The following is a 25,858-nucleotide window of genomic DNA, read 5'->3' on the forward strand; positions in this document are numbered from 1 at the left end:
TCTTCTATAATGTGATAAAGGCAGAGGTGTACAATTTAGTTTGATATTTATTCCCCACTATTCTCCCTAATTGGAGCCCAAAGGGGATTACATCATCCTTCTTGCATTCCCCGTTCTATTCTTACTACAACCACCCTGTGAGGTAGGTTAGGAATAGAATGAGAAAGTGTCTGGGCCAAGGTTACCCAGTGAGTTTTCATGGGGGAATAGGGATTCAAGCCTGGTCTGTCACATTAACAATACATTATACTATGTCATATTTAAGGCTTCTGCTGGCTGTTTTAAATATTCTGTGATTTATATGATTTTTACAATGCAATCCTGCACAGAGTTACATTATTCTAAGCTTACTGGCTAACTATGTTTAAGATATCACTTTGGGTCCCAGTTGCCTAAATATGTTTTCAGTAAATAAATGTCTATGTATCTGAAAGTTTGAAAGATGGAAAGTGTATAACAATCTATGCCAAAGTAGCTCATCTCAAGCCAATCACTCTCTGGGCCTAACCTACTTTACAGGCTTGTACCAAAAACATGGAGGAGCAGAGGAGAACTACATTGCAAACTACTTTGGGATCCCATTGGGGAGAAAGGCAGGATATAATATCTACATAACGAGAGAAAGAAATATGTACAGATTGTGGACAGACAGACCCTTTGATAGCTTTGTGTCAGTTTTTCAGGACAGCATAATTATATCACTCCTTTTTATTTCCTTATTTATCTATTGAAGTGAACAGCTTACAATGAGGAAAAACGTAATCTGAGAGAGGCAGGGAAAGACCATGAGAAGTGCCAGAGTGGCTACTGGAGCTACACTGGCTTTTTCTTAGCAGTCTGTGCCTTCTGGATGGAGCAGTTTTCACCTCAGCTTCCAATATGGGCTATAAGTTTGTCCAGTCTGTGCGGGCTGCTCTCTCACGCATCTGTGCTCAGTATTGTTTGGTGAGGTAAAATGAACTGGGTCGGTGGCTCTCGGTGAGTGCAGCTAGAAAAGATACATAGTTGCTAAGACATGTCAGGTAGAAATAGGAAGGCTGAACCTTTGACCAAATTCTGTGACAGAATTAGGCAGCCAAGGAGGCCACAATTTAAGACTGCTAGGGTTTTTTTTTTCCTGTCAGGTCTGCCACCTTTTAAAATTTTTACAGTTGCTCAAGAAGCAAAAAAGGTGGGGCAGTCTTTCTCATCTGAGTGATGAGGGAATCTGTTCATTTTAATGTCTGTCTGGAGGGGGGAGTGTGGAGAAGGAGGTGATAATCATCATACCACCTTAGCTGGCTTTGTCTGAAAGGTCTGACTCTTTCTATTCTTACTCATTCATTACAGAACTTAGTTGCTGCAGAATTTAACAAAATCATTATTTCTGTCTCACAGTTGGAGTTCTGAGGGAGAATTACCTGTATTGATGGAGGAATTGAACCTATGACACAAAACTGAGCTAAATCAGTTTCCCATTACTTTGTCTGCAGGGCTACATTCGCATTTCAAAGGCCTAGTTCTCACTGAGGTGGAAAACCTAGGTCAGGGAAGTACTAACTTCTGCAGAGTTTTGCATGATCGGGGTGAAGATGGCAGGCATACTTGTGCAGGAGTTTGAACACAGATTTACTGCCTTCTGAAGCAAACTCGAACAAACTCGAACATCTGCCCATCTTTGTCTTGAATATTGCTTCATATACCCCAAAAGCATAATTCCTCCCCACAGAAACTATGTTTAATTTTTCTTCTCAGTGTGGCTCATTTCTGGTGATGGAGTTAGACTGGAAGAAAATGTCTTCTGCCATTGAACATGGGTGGAAAAAAACAAGAAAGGGGAGCAGGATTCAATGCAGTTTTAAATAAATTACACTCTCCTGCAGCATCTGCAATGGGCAGACATATAGTGCATTGATGTGAAAAATATTACAGAAAGAAATTTACCTAATATAATAGCATAAGCTTAATGGCTGAGTCCTGAATATAATGATACACAGGAGAGATTCTGAACTGGATTTCCAAGGGGTCTGCTTATTTGTACTTCATTGAAGTGTGTGTGGGGCACAGTACTTTGAGGTTCTCTAGGGTCTTGTTTCCCCAGTGTCATTTTCCTGATTTAAATGCCTCCCTTGTACTTGTTTATGTGCTTGTTTTTAGATCAGGAAAACAGCACAGTGGTAAAGGATTTTTTAAAAGTTTCCCTTAGTGCAACTTCCCCCAAACCTGTGGCTGATTTAAATTAAAAATCCACCCAAACATGGGAGATTCAGTCATGAATCTCCAGCGTGCAGATTTAGATCTAGTACTTCCTAGTAAAAATATAAGTAGCTATTATGATACATTAGCTGCAGGATGTCAACAGCTTTTCCGCTCTCTGAGCTAATGCTAAAAACTCAAGTTAAGTCTTCAGTATTCATGGTTATTAATGTTACTATGCAATATTGATATATGAGCAATTGTAAGGGAAGTTACAGTATTATTATTGCAACAGACATATTCTTGCACAATATATGTATGATTTTCTTACTCTTTTTCGCTTATTTTGACATCGATAGACAAGAGATGTTGGAAAACATATATAAATGCATAATGTCAGTTTTTAGTGGCATTGTTTCCAGAGAACAATTTGGTTATTGGTCAGTTGTTCAAATTGTTTAATTGGTTGGAGTGCAGTACATATTGAAGTTTATGCATTTGGTTGATTTGCTCAGGATAATCCTAACTAATGACTTGGCAAACAATAATGAGGATTTAGCATGTAATTTCTAATAGCTTTGCTGAAAATTCATTATGATTCAGTATTAAACTACAAACATTTTATTTATAGAAATATTGTAAGATTCCAAAAATAAATTCATTTTTCTTTTTAAACCTTTCAAGTAAAAGAATCATATTTACCAAGGAGAGAAGAAAGCAGAAGGTACGTAGTACTTAACCATCTATACATACTTCATCTGCATACTGGGCACCCAGAACTGAGCAAATCCGACAACACTGCCCTACTTTCCATACCAAAAGTTACAGAGTCAGTTATTCCAAAGAGTTCCATAGGAAATAAATCAAAGGTGTCAAGAGTATTTCAAAGGTTATCATGATAGAGCACTCTGGAGATTATTCTGCAAGAACAACACATGACTTTCTAGTTGAATGTATAATACCGTTTTGGCGAACCTTTGGCACTCCAGATGTTATGGACTACAATTCTCATCAGCCCCTGCTGGCATGGCCAATTGGCCATGCCGGCAGGGTATGATGGGAATTGTAGTCCATAACATCTGGAGTGCCAAAGGTTCACCACCACTGGTATAATAGATTCATTCAAAATTACTTACATACCTACAATGTATATAAATCCATTTTTGCCTGAAATAACTGGAACAAACACCCATTAACAGTGAAGTGCTAAACAAAATCAACAGGTTGAGATGGGTATAACTTTGATTAGGATTGCACTGTAAATTGCTTAATTTAGAGCAAGTTTTGTTTTGTGGGAGGAAAGGAGAGATGTAATTTTCAGAAATCAACTTCCCATTTTCTTTATCATGTTTTCAAGAATTGGCCTTAGATCCAGCAGAGAAGAAACAATGTCAAAATAATATTCTGTAAGATATGCAGAATGTCTACGTGTACTTTATTTGTAATTTAAGCAAAAATCTATTTTCACTGGGTTCGATCCAAAGGTACACTTTAACATGCAGGTTAGGGTATTAGGTTAAGACTAGGATGTTCTCTCATCTTGACCTACCTATCAGGACTGTTGGGACGATAAATGAGAAGAAGGGCAGATAAAAGTGCAGGAAACCTCTATGTTATAGCACTGTGTCAATTCCTCACCTATGCAAGCATTTGTGGAATCACCACAGTAACTTAGTCCCCTCTCCTTTGTTCATGATTCTTTGGATCCAACCCAATGTTCATACCCCCCCCCCCCACTCATCTCTTGGCATATGTTCTGTATTTCTGTTGTTATTTAACAAGTTATTGACTTTACAGAAGCGTCTTTGCAGAGATCCTGTGCCCCTAAAATTATGAGACCTGGACATTTCTTGTGCCTTAAATGAGAGATGTTTCCACCCATCTTAATTCTGTCCATTGTTGGTGATATTCATTAAGCAGTAATTCTCATTTAGGTTTGGAGAGTCTGTTACATTTTTATTGATTATGAAGAAAATCATTAGTCTGCGTTACATAATTCCACTTAATCTAGAATAAATCACCAGATTTTTTTAAAAAGGATTTATTCGGTATAATGGATAGCTCAATGAAAACATGAACATCCAGCAGCAGTGAAAAAGTCCAATTTAATGCTACGGATTATTCAGAAAAAGATGAGAAGCAGCCAGCAGCACTAGCACCTTGCCAAAGAATGGAAGAGAAATCAGGGTATTTTTGTAGACTGAAAGCCCTTTGGGCAGCTGGAAATTTACTGGAACTCCATCAGTACTACTACATTTGCTCTTCCTGTCCTTGAGGAAACGGAGATGGGCATTACTTTTGCAATGTGTTGGGTGTCTATTTTCTGGACTTCAGCCTCCCTTCCTGCACAAACCATGAGGCATTTCCCTTCCATCAATATAACATTTTAATTATAAGCTGCCTTAAGCTTTAGGATAGCGTGAAATATAAATATAACTTATGTTCTCCATTTATGGTTTGAAAATATATAATGGGGTAACATTTTTCCTGTCTCTTTCAATATAATAGGACTTTTTTGAAAAGAAAAGACTGAAATCTAAGATGACGGTATTGGGAACATCTCCCCTTAAGCATTCTGTAGTCAGTTTAGACCTCCTCAATCTGCATATTGTTAACCAGATATCCATCAAGAAAAAACAGCCTGGTGAGTTTAATGGTAAGTTCAATTAACAAGCTTTGACAATAAAAAAGGTGTCTCTATTCAATTCACTGAAAGACCTTCTGAATTCTATTTTATTGCAGGCAAAGTAAAAAAACCAGTTCATGTAGATATTAACCAAATTCCTGGGACATGGCGCAGTGTAGAACTCCCCAAAACACCAGAGCATGAACCACCAAAACCATTCCTCAATGATGTTCAGAACAGGTATATGTATAGTGATCCTTTGAAATATTTTTCACTTATAATAGATCTATAAATATAATATGAAAATGGACATGAAATTTCATCAGGTATTTGCAAGAGTATTTGCTGAAATGAAGACTTCTCAGATACATACCTAAATTATATTTGCTAGTCAAAAATCCATAGATAACTTTCTTCTATATATCTTTGTCTATTAAAATGAAGTGTCTCCAGTTTACAATAAGGTTGTAGAATTTTCCTATCCTTTTTGAAAATAGTAACTATGGGACATTACCCTTTTTTTTTACACTAGAGACATAAAGGGGTGGTCTACAAATTAGTTTGGAACCAAATACTGGCATGGGAAAAGTTCTCATAGTTCTAACCATCTTTCTAGAAAATTCTAGTAGAATATAGGGTTTTTAGAAGGTCAGATTCGCTTAGCCTCAGAAAGGTTACTGTAAGCCTTCAGACAGTACCCTAGACCTGTTCTTTCATATTTTATCAATGTTTATGTCTTACTCTTCCACAATGGAGCTTAGAACAGCACTCCCAGTTCTCCCCTTTTGCTCTACAACAGCTCTGTAAGTTATGTTACAGCTTGAGCTCAAGTGATTGGCTCAGGGTCACTCTTCATAGCCAATTAGGGATTTGAATCCAGATCTCCCCAGTTCATTTCTCTAATCACTTTATCATAATAGCATGGGGGCATAGATAGTGGGGTGGATCCAACCATTGTCTAGCTTTCTCCAACTTGAATGGCTATTCCTCCACCTGAAGTACTCCATAGATTGGAGGAAGACTGCTTAGACTGGAGGAAGGCCTCCAACTTCAGCCGAAATGAAAGGTAAGGTTTAAATATTTTAATAAATTAATAAGTAAACATTGTTCAGTGAAGCAGTAGGATCAAAGTAAGATCCACCCTAGAGGTTTTAATGTTAATTTTTTATTGTTTTCCTAGCTTGTCTCTATTTATCCAGCCAAGTAAGTGTCATTGGTTCTGCCTTCTCCCAGCAGAAATGTTAGGTTAAGGTAAAAAGTATTCTGTTTCCTTCCTGAACTAAAAATGGTGTCCGTTAGCATGGACAGAGGCTCTGCAGTGGGGTGCAAATGCAGTCAGTGGTTGACTAGGTACCATTATGAATAGTTGGGACCTTACAGGCAATTCGCTGGGTTTGGTGGGTTTGGTTTTTGGAGATGATTGCTGCACTAACAGCTAAGCCTTCACTTCTGAGATAATGGCTGGAGGATCCCAAAGAGAGACCAAAAAATAAATTTATTGTCCGTTATGCAGTTTGAAGGATTTATTGAACTGTTAAAAATGAAAAGCACATTCAAAATTTGGAGAAAAATAGTACAATGGGAAAAAAGATCTTTGTCTTTGTGATTGTAAGAACCTAATAATGCCATATTTTTTCAGGATTTTCTGTCGTTCAGTAACATGCATACGGTACATTTTTTTACTGCCTTCCAGATTGATAGGGTTGCAGTATATTTTGGATAAGGTTTTTAACAAGCAGAAATATTTCCCCTTTATTTGCTGTACATTATACTACAAATCTCTCCTCTCTGAGGAGAAAGCCACAAATAATAATAATAAAAACCCTGAAAGTTGCATAGTGCCCTTCTCCTTCTGCCTCAGTTTTTGGGTACCACTTTATTCTGTGCTAAGAGTTGTGAAGCTTGTGGATTAACCACTTCTTTTCCTTAATCAATTGGAGGTTGACATTCTCCCTTCTTCCCACAGTTCCAGAGGTGCGACATGATACCCTCACCTTTCAGTGCTTATTAAATCTATAGGGTCCTACACAAGATGCAAAACAGAATACCTAAAGATAATGGATTGAGATATATTTTCCCCTTTCCTCCTCACCTTTTTTATGTTTTATTTCCATCTTATGAAGAGTTCTGGAGAACCCACTGACACAGGTTATTTAGTTTGGTCTTTAAAAGATTATACCATAATATGTTTGGTTATTTTTGCTGCAGCAGACTAACATGGTTAATATGTCACTTAAAAGTTTTTATTTTTTCAAAGCCAGCTTTGTTGCAACTTTGGAGTACCAAGTGCACCTCTTACTCAAGCCTTCAAAGATGAAAATCCTCAAATCATGAATAATGTTAGAAAAATAGCAATTATTATTTTCCCCTTTCCATATTCTTAGGCTACAAAAAGAAGTACTAGAAAACAGACTAAAATATCTTGCAGAAAAAGAAAACGTACGGTTTGAGGTAAGTTATGTGTAATTATCCTCTTACTAAGTCTCTTTCATTTGGGGGCAGGAGATTATTTTTGGAACAGTAATATCAATGTAAGTGCAGTTTAAAGGACCAAGCCAGCATTCTTGACTACCGGTATAATGAGATCTGTGCCTTTAAGGATTACTTGATGGGCAGAGTTAAGGGAACAAGGCCTGGGAGAGTTCTCTGCAGAAAAGCTCCAAGACAGGAGTGCATGCCTCCTTGTGTGTAAACAGAGAAACGTGAGGAGAGCCCACTATTCAATCCCAGTGCACAGAAAAGAGCCCCAGGTAAGCATTCCATGAATGATGGGCTATATATTACATTTCAGCTGCCTTCCCAAAACTGTAAACTCATAAACATCATTACACATTGAAAAAATTATTTTAAAGCAGCATTTATAAACACTTATTAAACAGCATTTGTTAACAGATAATTCCATGAGACTATTTGGATTGCAGACTAAGGGTTGTCCTTAAGTAACTTTGTTCTCATGTCACTGGGATTATCTTATTTGCTATTCTGACTTGTTAAAAAAGAATGTGTGTGTAGAGTGCCATCAAGTCATAGCCTGTTTATGGCAACCCCATAGATTTTGCAAGGCAAGAGGTGTTTTGCAATTGCCTATATCTGCATAGCAACCCTGGATTTCCTTGGTGATCTCCCATCCAAGTACTAACCAGGGCTGATGCTGTTTAGCTTCATAGATCTGACAGGATTACACTAGCCTGGGCCATCCAGGTCATCCTCCTGCCCCCACCCCCACTGTAATTTATATAGCTAAAGATATGACATGTCCCCACCCAATGAACCAGACACTTGATGTAGCACGTGGTCTTTAAAAACATTATTTGCCCCAGGATAGTTTGGTATGTCTAGATTTATCTCAGCCTGGTTCAAGGTTTAAGAGCTCAGTTTGGCTGTAGCAACCACTGAAACAAGATGTTATTCTTAGAGCTATACAAAGTTTTGCACTTTGTCTCCAGACAAGTCCAACTCCTTGCTTGGGAGTCTGACCACCCTTCCTGGTGGACCCAGCCTCATTTTAGGGTTCCTAAACTTTACTCTCTTCTCTGGGCATTACCAGCCATGGCTGGCAGGTTCTCCAACTTTGTCCTAATGAATCTAACTAAAAGACTATTTGAATTATTTAAAACTATTTAAAGTTTGTAGACTTTTTGTGGGGTGATGTGAGCAAAACAAACACCACAAGCAATTCTATCCTCTCCAACAATTTACATTCTAAAATTTTACACAGTGTTTTCCCCAGAGTGTAATGATCCAGGATTGGAGAATCATGAACAATCTTGTCAGATGAAGATCGATCACAATTTCTTCTCTCTCTCTCCCCTCTCCCTCCATTATTTTATTACATTAAAATGACCTTGTAGATTGGGGCTTCCCTTACTTCAAGTAAAGCTTCTTTGAACCTCTCCCAAGGGTAAATATAACAACATGGGAGCTGCTGGTAATATTTCCTTGGAAAAATCAAAAGGATTGGAGCAAACAGGTCAGATCTAGTTCCTAGAGGGATCAAAACACTAAAGAATGGAGATTGCAACATTCTACTCCAACTAAAATAAAGGAATGGACACACAATCATTCTCTTGGAACCATAGTTCTGCACTAACAGTACACATCCTGACCTAATCAAGAAAGAAAAGAAACACTTTGGAATAGAGCATGTTAAAATGGCCCCTGATCCAAGTAGATGTACCTTTAAAAAAAATTGGAACCTTTATGTCCTGCTGTTTTCACATAATAATTCCTTAATGTCTGACAACCAAAAGATAAGACATACAATAAAACCAACACCTCAAAAATGCAAAAAGTAAAACAGATGCAGTATATCTCCCATAGGACATGATGTATCAGTGTCACGTTCTGCTCTCGTTGAACAATGCAGAACAGATTGCTGGAACAAGATGACTTTTGCCTATCTTCTAAATACTGGTGCTGAGAGACTCATATGATCAACAGCCTTGGTGCTGCCACTGAGAAGGAATAGCCGCCACCCCCCACCCCCACCCCCTTTCTTCTAGTGACGGGGACATAGAGAGTAAGGTCCCATAAGATGATTTTAGAGCATAGAAATTCATATGGGTAGTCTTAGCGCAGTTCTTTAAACAAGGCTTATGATACAACAGGGACCTTTTCTCATTGATCTGGTGAAACAGTTATTCAGATTTTCAAACTTCACTTTAAAGATCAAAAGATATTATTACTGAATTTTATATGTTAATATTAATTTCGTAGTCAAGCATTGTACATGGTGAATCATGGCGTTCTAAAACAGCATGCCAGCAAAGGAATTTCAGAGACCCTGAAGCTGACAGACCATCAAGTCTGTATTTCCAGGAGCTGAGTAGGTAGGCATGGATTTTATATTGCAAAAGGAGGGAAGCTGGAGGGAAGGTTCATTTTTTTTCCTCTTTAAAAGTGAAATGGATGCCAAATTGTGGGATTATATTGGGCTGGATCTCAGCAATAATTTCAACTAACAGAAGGAGGGCAATTTTGGCTGATTCTACTCTCTCATTACAGCCTCATGCTGTCCCCTGGGGAGGTCCCTTTCCCTAGAAGCCTGTTGCAAATATACCAGTGAGGCTGCAGAGCGGGTTCTGCCCCACTAACAGCAGTGCCTTCCATTAGTAAAGATTATCATTAGGTTCCAACTTTCCCTTTTGGAGAAACTTATTTTATTAAAGTTTTACTGGGTTCCACACGTATGTTTTTTATAGACACAAAAATGTGTTAAGTCACTTGAAACTTACTTCTACATTCTATTAACTATTTCCAACAATAATCTGGCTGCTGGTGGTGGACAAAACAGGACACCCACAAACAAAGCAGGGATTTCTACTCAGGGCACTCACAAGATATGCCAAAACAAGACTTGACCAAAAGGATAAAATCCCTATGGAACTGACTAGATAGCAGAATATGCTCCAGAAGTGATGACTGAACATCAATTGGGGGAAAGGGAGCACTCTGCTCAGGCCTCTTCAGAGAAGAAATTTGGAAGGGAGGAGACTTGCAGTTCCATCCAAAGGGGGGGGATCTTCTTCTGGGAGCGGCATGCCGGCCATGCTGGTGGATTTGCCATCCCCAGGGCACTTAGTCCTGTGGAAGGGTGATCCCATATTGTGGGGTCACCATCATCACCACCACCCATTCCTGGCGCTGGAATGTGGCACTAAACATGGATTGGATTTGGATTGCAGACTAAGGGTTGTGCTTAAGAAAATATGTTATGTCAGTGAGATTACTATTGTTTACATCAGGGATCTTCAAACTATGGCCCTCCAGATGTTCAGAGACTACAATTCCCATCAGCTCTACCACTTGGCCATGCTGGCAGGGGCTGATGGGAATTGTAGTCCATGAACATCTGGAGGGCCATAGTTTGAAGACCCCTGGTTTACATAGTTAAGCATGCATCCAAACAGTGTGGTAGGATTTCCAAATTGTCCCTCCCCCCCCAATTCTCGCCATCTAAGAATAAACTCCTTGCAGAGTATTTAAGTAGTATAGTATAGTAAGGTCACACTTATGTGTATTATTCCTAGAGATGTAGAAAATATGAGCATGTAAATTAATTTTTAAAAACACCAATTTTTTTTAAAAAATCATGGCACAAAAAAGTAAATAATATGTTCCTGGGGCATGAAAAGCTAAGAACATTTAAGTCATTTGAAAGGAGAAAGCCAGGAAGAGAAATCAAGTCTCCTGGAATGTCTGAATGCTTACAGATTCCTAGAGGAGCAGATAATGAACAAGGCCAGCCAGTATATTCTTATAATGATCTCTCAACACTCGATTCCTTGCAGACCTCCTGCCTGTAATATGTTAAGTAAAAATCTGAAAGTTCAAGTGTTGAGCGGATCACTCCTATCCATGCTTCCCTAGTGCAATGCTCTATCTCTGACATCAATGTTCTGGACTGGACCATGAACTGAAATGGAGCAGCAGTGACATGCAGTGGTTGGACTAGCTCATCACAGTTGCCTGAATTCAAAACATATATACTTCACGATCGTTGTAATTACTTCTGAACTTGGTCCCAGAGATGGATTTTAAAAAAACAGGGACAGATTGTGGGGACATTTCAGAAAACCTGAGAGAATCCTCAAGTTTTCAGATGAAGTCTGGATAGTATGTGGTGGAGACTTATTTGTTTTTTAATTAAAAAAAAGGCTTCAACAACTGAAGAGCTTTAAAAATGCCAAAATCAGAGATCTCTGAAGATCATCATCCACATTGTTTGATTGCCTAGCAACTAAGGCAGGCATTATGAGTGGATACAAATGATCATGGGACAGGAGAAGAGGAGTGTAAAAAGTGGCAATGGGAGGCTGGGAGGCAGAAAGTGATAACTGATTGAGGCTAGGGTTGCCAACTCTGGGTTGGGAAATTCCTGGAGATTTGAAGGTGTGGCCTAGAGGAGGGTGGGACTTCAGTGGGTATAATGTCATACAGCCCACCCCCAAAGCATCCATTTTATCTACCGTAGCAGACCTTATCGCTATTATCTGGGATACTCCATCCCCCGTCCGGAGATTGGCAACCATCATTAAGTAGTAATGGGAGGAGTTGAAAATAGGGGAGTTTGCAATAGGACTACAGATGGGGTAGACAAGGCAATGGCTGTGGGGAGAAATTCTTGAAAGAAATTCTCAGTTCTTGAGAAAGAGGGGAACAAGATATGTAGACGTGAATGTGAAGAGTAATGGTTTTTAAAACGTTGACAATGATATTGATAGTGTAATATGATCATTTCTGATTTTGCCCGGCTTTTTATGTAAACAACCATTTCTTTTCTCCTCTAGTTCACAATGTAGTCACTTATATGGAAAGTCTCCCAAGGTGACTGCAGAAACCGATTTCAAGAACTGTAACAGAGAAGAGTCATCATTTGGTATTACGCATGATGGAGAGATGTTGAATGCCACCCAAGATACCCAGCCCACTGCTGTGTTGTTTGAAGAGGAGTACCATCAGTTTTCAGCTACCCCTTCCTCAGAATCTTATTCTTTTTCTAACAAAAATGTTATAAACCAGCTGTTTGCAGATTCAATTGATGGAAATCAAACCCCAGGCACATGCAGTCCTTACAATGTGAAAGAAATGCCTCAGATCTTAAGCTGTGTTAAGCGATGCCCTGCTGAGAGAGACCTTGAAAGTATTTTCACAACACATGAGCAGATTTACTCACGGAACACAGAACGTTTTAGTACACTTGATCAAGACCCCATTAAGAATCACCAGAAAGATTACTATATCCAAGACAGAAATCCTCTAATATTGTCTGAAAAGTATGAGGATACTACCGATTCTGAGAGTACAGGTAAGCCTGTGATACAAGAAACTATGTGGAAGTCCTTTTGTATTTTAATGCGGCTGAAAACAGTGCTATCCGAATGGCTTTGTTACAACAGAGGTGTATATGAGTAAGTAGAAGAAAGATCTGTGTCTTACAGAGATCTTCAAGGGGATGAACAATGATGCACTGCATTTCCTGTGGGGCATTTCCTGCTGGTAGATGCTACCCAATGCCATACCCGAATACTGTTTCCAAGCAGGGATGAATTGGACATTAAGGTCACAGGGTAAAAGCCCAGCAGGCCAATGGCCTGCACCCCTCTTGTCAGGGCCACCCCATCCCCAAATGAAAGGAAACTTTCACTCCATGTAGGGAAGGACAAGCAGCCCCTGTGGCGAGTAAGTTGGCTGCCTGAGCCACCCACAAGCAGCCACAGCATGTTATCTTCAGAACAGAATTGGGGCAAATGTAGTGTATTACATTTTTATACCACATTTCATCCAAGTTGCTCAGAGCAGAATATTTAATTATCTCCCCTCCTCCTCTACTCACAAGTCCATTAAGCTCAACTTGAGGCCAGGGTCATCAAATGAGTTTCATGACTGACAATTAGAACATGAAGCTCCTCAGTCATAGCCTAACACTAACTAATCACTACGGAACCCAAGCTATCAATAATTGCAGATAGACATCTTAATTCAGAATATTGTATGCATGCTCATACATCAGTGAAGTTTCTGTTCATGTGCATCTTTCCATTCACTTCATTAGGGAGCCCCAATGCCCACATGAATCAAATCCTGTCAATGAAATTAATGGAAAAGATGTTCTATGAGAAGGATATCCTGAGTTTACATACCTGTCATGCATCACTGAAGTGGTGTATACATGTTTTTTAGTTGCTAAACCATTTTATTCAGTTATTGCGATGGAGACATTTGCTTTTGACAGTTTTTTATTGTATTTTAGGGGGATTTATCAGCCAACATAAAAACATAAAGACAGCAGGAATCATGCAGAATTACTTAAAGAAAAAGTAAGCTTTAATTGTGTTTATAAGCACAAATTTATCTTTACAAGTCTATAATTGAATGTACATATGCTAGATGGATTCTAAAACTGAAAACAAAAAGGTATCTGGTGCATGGAGTTAAGTACTGGACATTTATTTTAATCCTGTACACGTAGCCTCCCTGAGTCTGGCCCTGACTGGGAAAGGGCAGGGTGTCAGATTTAATGAAATAATTTTTTTAAAAAAAGCTCAAGCTATTACACAGTTGAAATAATGATTAAAAAGGAGGACAAAAATGCTTCCATGCTACAAAAGGAAGGGCTCCATTGTGACATAGAGTTATGAACTAAATCTCAAAAGTATGCTAGAAAGCTTTATTATATCCTGCGCTGCATTTACTGTAAACATCTGGATTAGACTGGGAGCCTAAAGTTTTTCAAATTCAGTCAGTATGTTTCTAAAGACAATGATGCAATCACTGAAAGTGAACAACAAATTCTAATGCAATAGTTTATCTTGCTGCAAATAATTGCAGGAAGTAAAGCAAATGATGCATAATTGTAGTTGATTAGCAATAGCTGCAATGCGTTAAAAGTGAAATAAGCATATTGTTCATTTGAGAAGGAGAGAAGATTTTGGAATGGTTGGGTACTCTCTTATCAACAGTCCCTGGAGGCAGGAAGCAGACTGATCTTTCAGTCTCCAGTTGGGGAGGGAGTACCCAGACACCTTCCATTTGTCTTCCTGTCTTCTCTGTGAGCATATTCTAAGTAGAAAGTCAGCTCAGAGGGATCTTCTCTTTAATGGTCTTTCTATCTTAGCTCTGCTTCAGCTTGTTTCTTCACGTGTCTCCTTTATTCCTCCATCACTCTTCTTCTCTCTTTGTTTTGACTGTGTCCTCCTGAGGTGGAAAGCTTCCTGCCCAGGCAATACATTAAGAGACAAAAGTTTTAAAGAACATAAGAACAAGCCAGCTGGATCAGACCAAAGTCCATCTAGTCCAGCTCTCTGCTACTCGCAGTGGCCCACCAGGTGCCTTTGGGAGCTCACATGTAGGATGTGAACGCAATGGCCTTCTGTGGCTGTTGATCCCGATCACCTGGTCTGTTAAGGCATTTGCAATCTCAGATCAAGGAGGATCAAGATTGGTAGCCATAAATCGACTTCTCCTCCATAAATCTGTCCAAGCCCCTTTTAAAGCTATCCAGGTGAGTGGCCATCACCACCTCCTGTGGCAGCATATTCCAAACACCAATCACACATTGCGTGAAGAAGTGTTTCCATTTATTAGTTCTAATTCTTCCCCCCAGCATTTTCAATGTATGTCCCCTGGTTCTAGTATTGTGAGAAAGAGAGAAAAATTTCTCTCTGTCAACATTTTCTACCCCATGCATAATTTTATAGACTTCAGTCATATCCCCCCTCAGCCGCCTCCTCTCCAAACTAAAGAGTCCCAAAAGCTGCAGCCTCCCCTCATAGGGAAGGTCCTCTAGTCCCTCAATCATCCTTGTTGCCCTTCTCTGCACTTTTTCTATCTCCTCAATATCCTTTTTGAGATGCGGCGACCAGAACTGAACATAGTACTCCAAGTGTGGTCGCACCACTGCTTTATATAAGGGCATGACAAAGAGGTGCTGGTCCAAAATAAAAAATCCCCACAAAGCACTATCCTCATAATAACTTTTATTAGGACCAAAATGTCCCAAAATAGTGCAGCAAGAGAGCTAGGTGTGTTATCAAGGCCCGCCACTCCTCTGCAGCAGCGCTGAGGGAAATAGCCATAAATTGCACTGACTTTGAATTCAAGAGTGCGGAAGCTGGTCAGATCTATTGTGGCACCAAAGCACAGATACCATCTAGGAAGCCTCAACACACGTGGCCAGTACAGCATAACTGAGGCCAACCCCATATTGCCCTCTAAGGCCCCTCTGCTCATCGAGGGGGGGACCTTTTGTCGGTCCATGCCCTGAGAGACATCCGGCTGGCTTTGACATGAGCCAGGGCTTTTTTGTCCCTGATTCCAGCCTGGTGGAACAAATTACCAGTTGAGGTTAGAGCCCTGCGGGAACTATCTTCGTCCTGCAGGGCTTGTAAAACCTGGTTGTTCTGCCAGGCCTTTTCCAACTAGCCAGCTGGCACCAACAGCAATTCTTGGCCTCCAGAACAGGGGAGAGGAGGAGGGAGGCGTGGAGACAAGACAGTTGGATTCTTTTTAGTCTTTTATTCTTTTCATAAACTATTTATTAATCTATTGTTTTAGAATGTTTTATAGTTTTAATGTTTCATGTTGTATTTAAATGTTTTATTGTGTTTTAACTGTTGTAACCCATCCTGAGTCCTTTGGGATAGGACGGGATAAAAATATGATTGAACAAACAATCAAACTGCAATGGTGGTAATGAGTGCATAGGAAATGATGTCTCTCACTGATGCATCTGGAAAACAGGACTTTGTGGCTAAAGAAATCGATAGAAAAGAAAAAAACTAGACCTGAAGCAGTGATCAGCAATCTTTCTCTTCTTGACTATGCTTCTAAAAAGCAACAAGAAACACAATATAGCCTTTGTCTCTTTTAGCCCCATAGCTCCCTTCTTCATCTGCCTCTCATGTGACCAGGAGTGATGAAGCAGGACCAAAAAAGGAGAGGGAGGTGTCCGGTGACAAACTCCTTCCGCTACAGTTAGGTTGTCTTGTTTGTCTGGAGAAGCTCTCTCCTCTTTGGTGTAGTGCATCGAGGATTCCTAGACCCTCTGCTCAGGGATGGCTAGATGAGGGGGAAGAGATGAGGGGGATCCCCATCTATGTTTCTAAACCTGAAGCCTAATGTCCATGTTTCCTTTCCTACATGTTTTCACTATAGAAATCAAGTTACTTGATTCCTGGCCCAGAAGGGTGAGGTGTTTATATAAATTTTAAAAAATAAATAAAAGGAAGAGAGGGTCAAGCTGGCTAGGCAGCAGCTTCATGTAGGCTGCACCAACCACATTTCTTTCCCACCCAGAGCATTCCGAAGTCTCCAGAGCATTCCAAACATCAAAGGTCCAATATTGCCTTCTGTAGGATGCATGAGACAATAGCACCTTTGTTGAAATCCTCAGATGCTACTTCCCTCATAGAAAGTATGTCCTAGGAACCCTTTCCAGCAATTTTAATAATGGTCTCTGCAGGCTGATATGAGGGGCTGCTTTCATCTTAGATGCTAGTTTGGGCTTGAGGAAGTTATCTGTAAGAGGATCAGAGGTTGAAATAGCAGCACAAGTTACCTTTTTGCTCTGTGTTTTACAGTCTGAAGGGTGTCCCAGCAGAACTGAATCTGAATCACTTCCATATCTTTGGACTTGAAGAGGTATTATGTGTAAAGTGAAGCAGCTTTAGGCTACTTTGTCCTATTTTCAGTATTGCTTTGTCACCTGCTACTATGCCATTATTTTGTGCTGAAACATGGAATGAAATAAACACACAAAGGATTCACTAACAGAGGCTCTATGGACAGCAAGAAACTCTTCAAAGCAGTGTTGCCAGCTGTCTGGAGATAAAAAAAATGCCCTGGACCTAAATCTTTAAAAACAGTAACAGTTTGGCCCGTACGTGTGTAAAGTGCTATCAAGTTGCAGCTGACTTATGGTGATGCAGAAAGGGATTGTCAAGGCAAATGATTAAGCATAAAAGGACTGACATTGTGTCCGTCTGAAGAGTCTTTCTTGGAGGTCTCCCATACAGGGATCTACCCTGCTTAGCTTCCAAGATCTGATGAGGTGCTACCTTCCCTCCTGGTTTTGGCCCATAGAAACACCAAAATATGACCAGCATATGAAATCATAGTATCTCCTTATCCTTGGAGCATCCAGACTGAAATCCTTTTACTCTCTGTCTCTCCCCCAAGTTCTTACTAGCTAAGATAGAACATTTGCTTTAGGTGATAGCATCATGTGTTTTTCAGTGTCCAATGTAGGTTGAATTTGAAACACAAAAGTTGGAATGGGAAAATATGGGTTTTCTTCCAAAAATGACATGCCTGTGTCAAGGTCTTCTTCTCGGCCCATAGTATAGAGTTATAGGGGAAAATGACAGGTTATCATGGAGTTATCCGTTTACCACTCCCTGCTCCCTGCTGTATGCATTTACCACTCCATTGTGTGACACTGCACTTTATGAGCAAACCTAAAGAAACTCAAAGTGAAGTTGCCATTTTCAGCAGCACACTTGCATTGTGGTGACACATCTAGTCTTGGCTTTTGATAATCAGGCAAAAGGATCTCAGTATCATTGGCCGTTTCCGCACGAATGCGAAAGCGGCCGGGTTGATGTTCTCGACGCCGACCCGGCGGCGGCAGCTGGGACCCGTCCACGGGCCGGTCCCAGAAAAAAAAAAAAAAAACTTCGAGGAGCAGCGCCGCTGAAGCGCCCGTTGCCCAGTCGCCTTACCTGCTCTCCGGCCCTCCGGTCGCCTTACCTGCTCTCCGGTTTCCGGGTCGCAGAGCAGGGGGGCGTGTCCCCAGGCCCCAGGGACGCGCTGGAGGGCCGGAGAGCAGGTAAGGGAAGCGAGGGGGTGGGGGGGGAAGCGCCGGGAAGCTGCTGCCGTTCGCACGGCAACAGCTTCCAGCCGACATTTCCCCAACAAGAGCGCTTCCAAGCGCTCTGGGGAGAGAAATACTTGGCGTAGGGGCCGGGCGGGCGTAGCGCGAGGGTAAAGGCCCAGCGGCTCGCGATGCAGCCTTCTTCATGCCGAAGATGGCGGCCTGGATGGCGTTTTTGCCGTCCCCAGGCCGCCATATTCCGCCCATGCAGAAACGGCCATCAGTAGACTGAGACGTGATTTTTGTTTGAATGCAGCTCCAGCCATTTGCACCTGTAATTCCTTATTTAGTCAGTGTTGCAGAAGGTGGAATGGGTATGGAACATTGCACAAGATTTTACAGGTCTGTAGGAGGCCAACAGCCATGTGGTGGCTTCTGATAACAGTATGGGATTACTGGGAGGGTTTGCATAGCAAGAATGTACTGTCAGATAGTTCTATGTCCTTTACCAGTTGCACAGTGCCACAGCTATTTTACTGATCAGCCAAATAGGCCTACAGTAAACAAGTTCAGTTCTCTGGTGTCTAATAATGAATAGATCTGGACTGTGTGAGTTGTGAATTATATATATTTCTGTGTGCATTTAATTATTCATCACACTATATAAATATAGACTACATAGCTGAAGAAGAAGAAGAGCTGGATTTATATCCCCCCTTTCTGTCTTTTAAGAGACTCGAAGGGGCTTACAAACTCCTTATCCTTCCACCACCATCAAGGACATAGGTAAGGGGGAAGTTCTCAGGTTCAACCCCATTCATGTCCGAAGCTCCGCCCCCCCGTTTGTGGGTTTTTAAATCATTTTTACTGTTTTTCGGTTTTTGGCCTGCAGGGGGCGCATTGTTTATGCAGCACCAAACTTTCAGGGATTGTTCGGCATGGATTTAAAGGGAGAATCTGAAGTCCTCAGTTTAGAAGAAGAAGAAGAGTTTGGATTTATATTCCCCCTTTCTCTCCTGTAGGAGACTCAAAGGAGCTTATAATCTCCTTGCCCTTCCCCCTCACAACAAACACCCTGTGAGGTGGGTGGGGCTGAGACAGCTGTGCCTAGCCCAAGGTCACCCAGCTGGCGTGTGTGGGAGTGCACTGGCTAATCTGAATTCCCCAGAATTCAGGGGTAGGGAACCTGCGGCTCTCCAGATGTTCAGGAACTACAATTCCCATCAGCCCCTACCAGCATGGCCAATTGGCCATGCTGACAGAGACTGATAGAATTATGAATTCTAATTTATCCTGTTGAAAACTTGGACTACCGGAAAATAAACCTCCAAAGCTCAAAGCTGACGGAGGCAGGGGAGATCAAACCTGGTTCCTCCAGATTAGAATGCACCTGCTCTTAACCACTACACCACATTGAAAGTGGTGCTGTTTCAGGGTGGGGGATAATCCACCCCAAAACAGCATCACTTTCAATGTTGTTCAACTGGGGACCCCAGATTCTCCCTTTAAGGTGGATTTAAAAGGAGAATTTGGGCTCTCTAGTTTAAACACCATTGAAAGTGATGCTGTTTGGGGGTGGATTCCAGCATCACAGCGGCTGCCGGGGGGGGGGGGGGCTCAGATTTTGCACCGGGCTCCATTTTCCCTCTATGCCTCTGCCCAGAGGGGAGGGCAGAAGGAACTCCCAGCAGCTGGCTGGGAGCCCAGCTGGTGGGGGGCAGGGGAGGGCAGGGCAGTCTGCTGTCCCCGGCCTCGGAGAGCTGCTTTTATAAGCGCTAAGCGAGGGGTGGGGCTTGGGGAGGCGTGGCCATGCCCTTGGGGCGTATGGGGGTTTGGCTCCAACCCCAACCCCCCATAACAATCTATACCTACATCCCTGACCACCACCCCCCACAAGAAACACCCTGTGAGGTAGGTGGGGCTGAGAGAGCTCAAAAGAACTGTGACTAGCCCAAGGTCACCCAGCTGGCGTGTGTTGGAGTGTACAGGCTAATCTGAATTACCCAGATAAGCCTCCACAGCTCAAGCAGCAGAGCGAGGAATCAAACCCGGTTCCTCCAGATTAGAGTACACCTGCTCTTAACCACTACATCACCGCTGCTCCTTCAGCATTCAGCATTTTGAGAATCTCTGATTTTTTTAAACCAAAGCTTTATGGCTGAGAAGATGGGCTGTGAAGGGTGGCAATATCAGTGAAATTCAGAAGAGAGCTGAGTGAGTGTGAATGTCTCTCTGCTGCCCATCCATGCAAGGCAGGCCACCTTGCCTCATAGGCTCGGTTACCTTTCCAAAACGATGCAACTCTGGCTTCTGTTCATGGGTTCTTTACTTCCTTCATGCAGTTGACAGCACTCCCACAATCCAGAGTCCTCCTCACACCACACCAGCTTCCTTCCCTCTTGCCCTGCCTCCCTTTTATCCTTCTTAGGAGGTTCCCTCCCTCCTGAGAACTCTTTGCTCTGGCCTGCTAGTGGCTGGCAAGCTGTCTGTTAAGCCCTGCCTGGACAATATTTGTGACAAGGAGGGCAGTGAAACAGGTTGCTGGGAGGCAGCCTTGCCCCTGGACAGGAGGATTTCCTGTGTTTTTTGTATCTGTTTGCTTCTTCCTTTTCTAGCACTTAAAAATATTTTTGAAGAAACAAAATTCAAGTAGAATTCAAAATTATAAAGTATGCAAATATAAGCTCAATTAATACAAAGTATGCAAGACGCACAGCTCAGGTTTTCTTGGCAGATTCCACCTTGAAATGGAATTATGATGTTCTGTGCATAGAGTAGATCTGATCCTTTTATGTGTAACCTATGAGAGATAGAAAGAGACATTTTCTTTCACTTTCAACCTCAACATGGTGAAAATATAAAAGGTTCCATGCAAAGCGATTTCTGCCAGAGCTTATATATATGTAAGAGTGAAGTGAATTTGGAAATGTCATGGAAAGTAAGGAAGTTGGCAGCTGATTTATTTTGAATTCTATGAATCAGCTGTTAGGGGGGAGTTACTTGTAAAGGGGAAACTATTACTAATTCTGAGATGACTGGCTAATTGCCACTCATCAGTGGGCAAATTCCCAAGGATTTATGCCAGATACAAAGCTTGTGCTGATGAGGAGGCACAGGGCACTCAGCTCAATATTAGCTTTCATAAAGTGTTTTATCTCATTTGAGCCAACAGCCTATTTTTTTCCACTTAACATACTCAGCTGCTCTTCCCAATCAGTTCTGTACTTTTATGTCTCTCTCACAGAGGAGAAGCTGGGAAGGTTAGATGTTCCTTACTCTCATTTACCAGCATTTCAACTTGCTGTTGAAGCAGCAGTGGCGTGGGAAGTTATGAGCTCGTGTATCTAAACTGGAGGAACCGGGTTTGATTCCCAGCTCTGCCGCCTGAGCTGTGGAGGCTTATCTGGGGAATTCAGATTAGTCTGTACACTCCCACACACGCCAGCTGGGTGACCTTGGGCTAGTCACAGCTTCTCGGAGCTCTCTCCGCTCCACCTACCTCACAGGGTGTTTGTTGTGAGGGCAAGGAGATTGTAAGCCCCTTTGAGTCTCCTGCAGGAGAGAAAGGGGGGAATATAAATCCAAACTCCTCCTCCTCCTCCTCCTCCTCCTCCTCCTCCTCCTCCTCCTCCTCCTCCTCCTCCTCCTCCTTCTTCTTCTTCTTCTTCTTCTTCTTCTTCTTCTTCTTCTTCTTCTTCTTCTCTCCTTCCACTCCCAGGTTGCTTTAGTTTATAAATTTGAGTTCTAGATAAAACAGAACAGGAAGGGGAAGATAAAGCACTGTAGAAATGGAGATGGCAGGAAAGTGAAGGCAGGAAAGAACAGGAAAAGGGGCAGATACTGATTCCAGCAGGAAATGAAAGATTAACTTGTCTGGCTAAGATCAGGGTGGAGGAACATCCCAGATCGGTGGAGGCCAACAAGAAGACTCCCAGGTCATTGGCAGCAACCAGAAGCTGGGACAGAGGGTGATCACATGGATGCTCAAACCCTGACTATATTTGTTTCCTCTCAACATGTTGTGAATGTAAAAGAAGTTGTGTACCTTTGGTCTTCTTCATACCAGGCTTGGCTCTTTTGAGGTTCTCTCTGTAATACACCAACAGTAGAGTTTAGTTGAACTCTTAGAAGACCAAGTTCCAGTAGACTCTTTTTTTGGTGTATGACATGCAGTGTTGGAAAGGAGAGGTCATTTTCACAAATGAGCAACTCTCATGCTTGTAACCATGGTAGAAAGATAACATCAATCCAATGAAAAACATTGCTGTATATGAATCTATACTAATGTCTTTATTTCTTCCAAAAGACAGAGAAGGAATTTTGCAATAATCACAGTCAGAGTTCACTACCTTCAACGGAAAATGGTCAGTATTGCTTTCATGTTTCCCAGCTGTCTTAATTATCCCCTTAATATGTAAAATAAAAATTGACATTTGAGTCAAGAAAAACAAATCCTTTATTTTAAAGCCCCCTATAAAGAGGCACCCCGCTAGTCTCCTCAGCAAGGGGGGGTTGTGCCTCCCTCACACATAATCATCTGCCAACTGCCTATGTAAAGGTACAGTTAGATGGTAAAATTTAGGGGTAAAATGTTCCCTCCAAATCTCTGACAGAACAGCTCTGAGAAACTTTTTCAGAACAAACATTTTAGTCATGTGGAGAGGATGTTCAGTTATCCTATATATATTTTTCTAAGAAGCACCTAAATAGTTTTTAGCTGTTCTTCCAGAGCACTTGTCTGTTAGGCAGGGTAGTATTTTTGAAAGAAAACTAAAATAATCTGATGTCTTTCTGTCTTTAACTAAATAAAGAAATGGCACCAGAGGCTTGTAAAGAAGAAACTAGAAACTGAAATATTTTATTTACAGGAACAAGTTTAAAAGAGCTAAACTAGCAAAGGATTAAGGAGAAAAAAATACAGGTACAAAGGAAGCTGGTTTTAGAGAAGCTACTATGTATAAGATTTTGTTTAGTAATTTTTTAGTCAATAACAAATTACAGACAGGACAGTATCTTTGTTCCTTTCTGATGATACTGTCACTTTGATACTAGACAAAATAAATCTGTTACTTCATTTAGTTGTTACACAGTTCTGTTTGGCTATCTAGCCCTTTTTCTAAAAATCTTACTTTTTACCCTCAGGTAAGAATTACACATACAGTTATTTGGACACTGACACTAAGACAAACTCTCCCTTAGAGTGTCTCTCTCACATGGTCCTTACCGTAGAAAAGTGATGGAGAACCTTTTCGAGATTGAGTGCCCAAATGGCAATCCAAGACCCACTTATTTATCGCAAAGTGCCAACACGGCAATTTAATCTGAATAGTGAGGTTTTAGTTTAGAAAAAACGGTTGGCTCCGAGGCGTGCGTTTCGGGAGTTAGCTTGGTGGTAGTCGGTGGCTTTGCTTTGAAGCAACCTTGCAACTCTTCCAATAGGTGAATCACGACCCTAGGAAGTTTTACTCAGAAGCAAGCCCCATTGCCAGCAACCAAGCTTACTCCCAGGTAGAGGATCGCACTTTAGTTCTTCGCATGAAAATCAGTGGGGTCTAACAGCATTTAACAGGGTTACCTACACTGCTTCCCCAAAACTAGGTCTTAGGTTTAATGCTAATAATCGAGCCCAGTGGCCCAGGCCAGCCTAGATGTGTGTGTGTGTGGGGGGGCTCTGCGTTTGCCCACAGAGAGGGCTCTGAGTGCCACCTCTGGCACCCGTGCCATAGGTTCGCCACCACTGCCATAGAAGGATGGCTGCTCTCCTTGAGGAAGCTCCAATCCTCTCTATATAACTCCTCTTGTTTCAGAAGCTTCACTGCTTCATATCTGAGGGGGAAAAACTTGTACAGAGGGTCAATATTTTAGGAGAATTTTTGGTGCTTAGAGTTTCTCTGTACAGGTTGGCTTTTTCCCCTCCACAGACAATGAATCGCAGCTGAGCAGCCAGTCCCCCAGTTATTCTACAGAGCCAACAGAGAGATGTGCTAGTATGACATCTGATGAGGTAAAGCCCAGGCAAAATTGCCTTATCTTGAATTATTTGTACAAGTTCATAATCAAACTCTGGCTGTAATAGCTCATGAAAGAATGTACTGGCTGGGTAATTTTCTACTTCATGCAGTGTTTTATTGTACAGAAGGATTCTTTATCAGAAATGCATACAAAAGTAGAATTTCCATGGGTTGGTCCAAATAACTACAAGCTGAGCTCTACTTGATAGACAATATATATAGGTTCAGGACAGAAAAAAGGAAATACTTCTCAATGAGTAATTAAATAGTGGAATTCACTTAAGTGGAAGTAGTAAAGGCTATGGACATAAATGACTTTAAAAGGGGGTTAAACAGATTCATGTAGGATAGGTCCATCAATGGCTACTAGCCAGGGGACAAAACCTCCATATTCACAGGCAGTTAACTTCTGAACCCTAATGCTAGGAGCCAACATTAGGGGGAGCCCTTGGCCTTTCTTCCTGTTTATTAGCTCTCCAGTAAACTGGTTGGCTGCTGTGGGAAAAGGATGCTGGACTGGATGGCCACTGGTCTGATCCAGCAGGGTTCTTATGTAACCTTATATATTAAAGGTAATATATCATAAATTAATCTAGGCCATTGCACTGAATCATGGTAATACTGGATAAAAATGTTTGATTAGATTTGCAAATTAGAAGTGGGCATATGATTCTGTTCTGTTGTACAAGTAAACTAGGATAACAGTGAGGGGGTTGAATTTTCCAAGGCCATATGACTAGAAAAAATAATTTCTATGTAAAATTAACAATAGTAGTGATTCATTCATACAGAAAGGAACATTGATTACAATCTATTTTGGCAGCGTGCAGAGGAAGATCAAGATGGAAATATGTCATCCTGTTATGGAAACTATATTCCAAGAAATGGTAGAAACCCACTTGCAGTTTTAGGAAACCCAAGGTCACAATGCAGCTGTTGCTCAGCGGACATGCCGTTCATTCTTTGTGATTCTGTAACTAAAGACGAAGCCAACATTCATCCCCAGGTAAAGTTGACTGTTGATCTAATAAAAGATGATAAACTTCTTCCTCTGAAAATCACATCACATGGGTCATTTAAAAACATGCCTGTGAATTTTAAGGCAATGCACAATACTTGGTCCCAAACAGAGAAATGTGCTTGGGAAATAGAAAAATCTGATGTGGCCGTGCAGTGTGATATAATACAGGCCTGCAGCTGCAAAAAAGAGGTGTCCTCTGTCCATAGTGCTGAAATTGTCACTTCCACTAGCAAGATAGAAACCACTGGAGGGCAGAACATCCCAGCAGATAGAGTTGCAGTTCAGCCTTCAAGTACCAGTAGTGCAGTATTAGTTAAAGGCTTGCCTTCTGAAAGTGAGTTCTTCAAACAGCATAGCAAAATAAACATAGGCATACTAAATTACATCAATATAATGAAAGATGGAGAAACATGACTAAATATAATTGCCAGTACAGCAAAGATGGGACTTTTGATTGACAGATTTACCATTTATATTATTCAGTCATAATCCATCACAAAATAAGGCATACACCACCCAATGCAAAGTAAAACATGATAAAAGCCCCCATGTTTTCAACTGATGATGAATAGTGGCCATCCATTTCAGTGAGCTTAAATATAGCTTATGCTGTGTTGGATAGTTGTATAACTGCTTCAGTTCTTTCATTTGCAAACTAAATATGCAACACTGATAAAACATTATTGTAAAAGAAACAAGAAGCCAAGAGGAAA

The 25,858-nt window shown here is 41.2% G+C and overlaps 1 protein-coding gene across 1 annotated transcript; it reads left to right on the forward strand.

Moving 5' to 3' along the window:
* The first annotated feature begins 955 nt into the window (after nt 1–955).
* Nucleotides 956–25,559, forward strand: LG06H12orf40 (linkage group 06 C12orf40 homolog). The gene is made up of 9 exons (XM_048501592.1): nt 956–978; nt 2,860–2,899; nt 4,684–4,819; nt 4,918–5,041; nt 7,186–7,252; nt 9,518–9,630; nt 12,091–12,608; nt 24,035–24,117; nt 24,948–25,559. Exons 1-9 carry the CDS (start codon nt 956–958, stop codon nt 25,557–25,559), a joined length of 1,716 nt encoding a protein of 571 aa, XP_048357549.1.
* Nucleotides 25,560–25,858: the final 299 nt, after the last annotated feature.

The sequence above is a fragment of the Sphaerodactylus townsendi genome, linkage group LG06 (genome assembly GCF_021028975.2).
Source record: "Sphaerodactylus townsendi isolate TG3544 linkage group LG06, MPM_Stown_v2.3, whole genome shotgun sequence".
NCBI classification, from domain to species: Eukaryota; Metazoa; Chordata; class Lepidosauria; order Squamata; family Sphaerodactylidae; genus Sphaerodactylus; species Sphaerodactylus townsendi.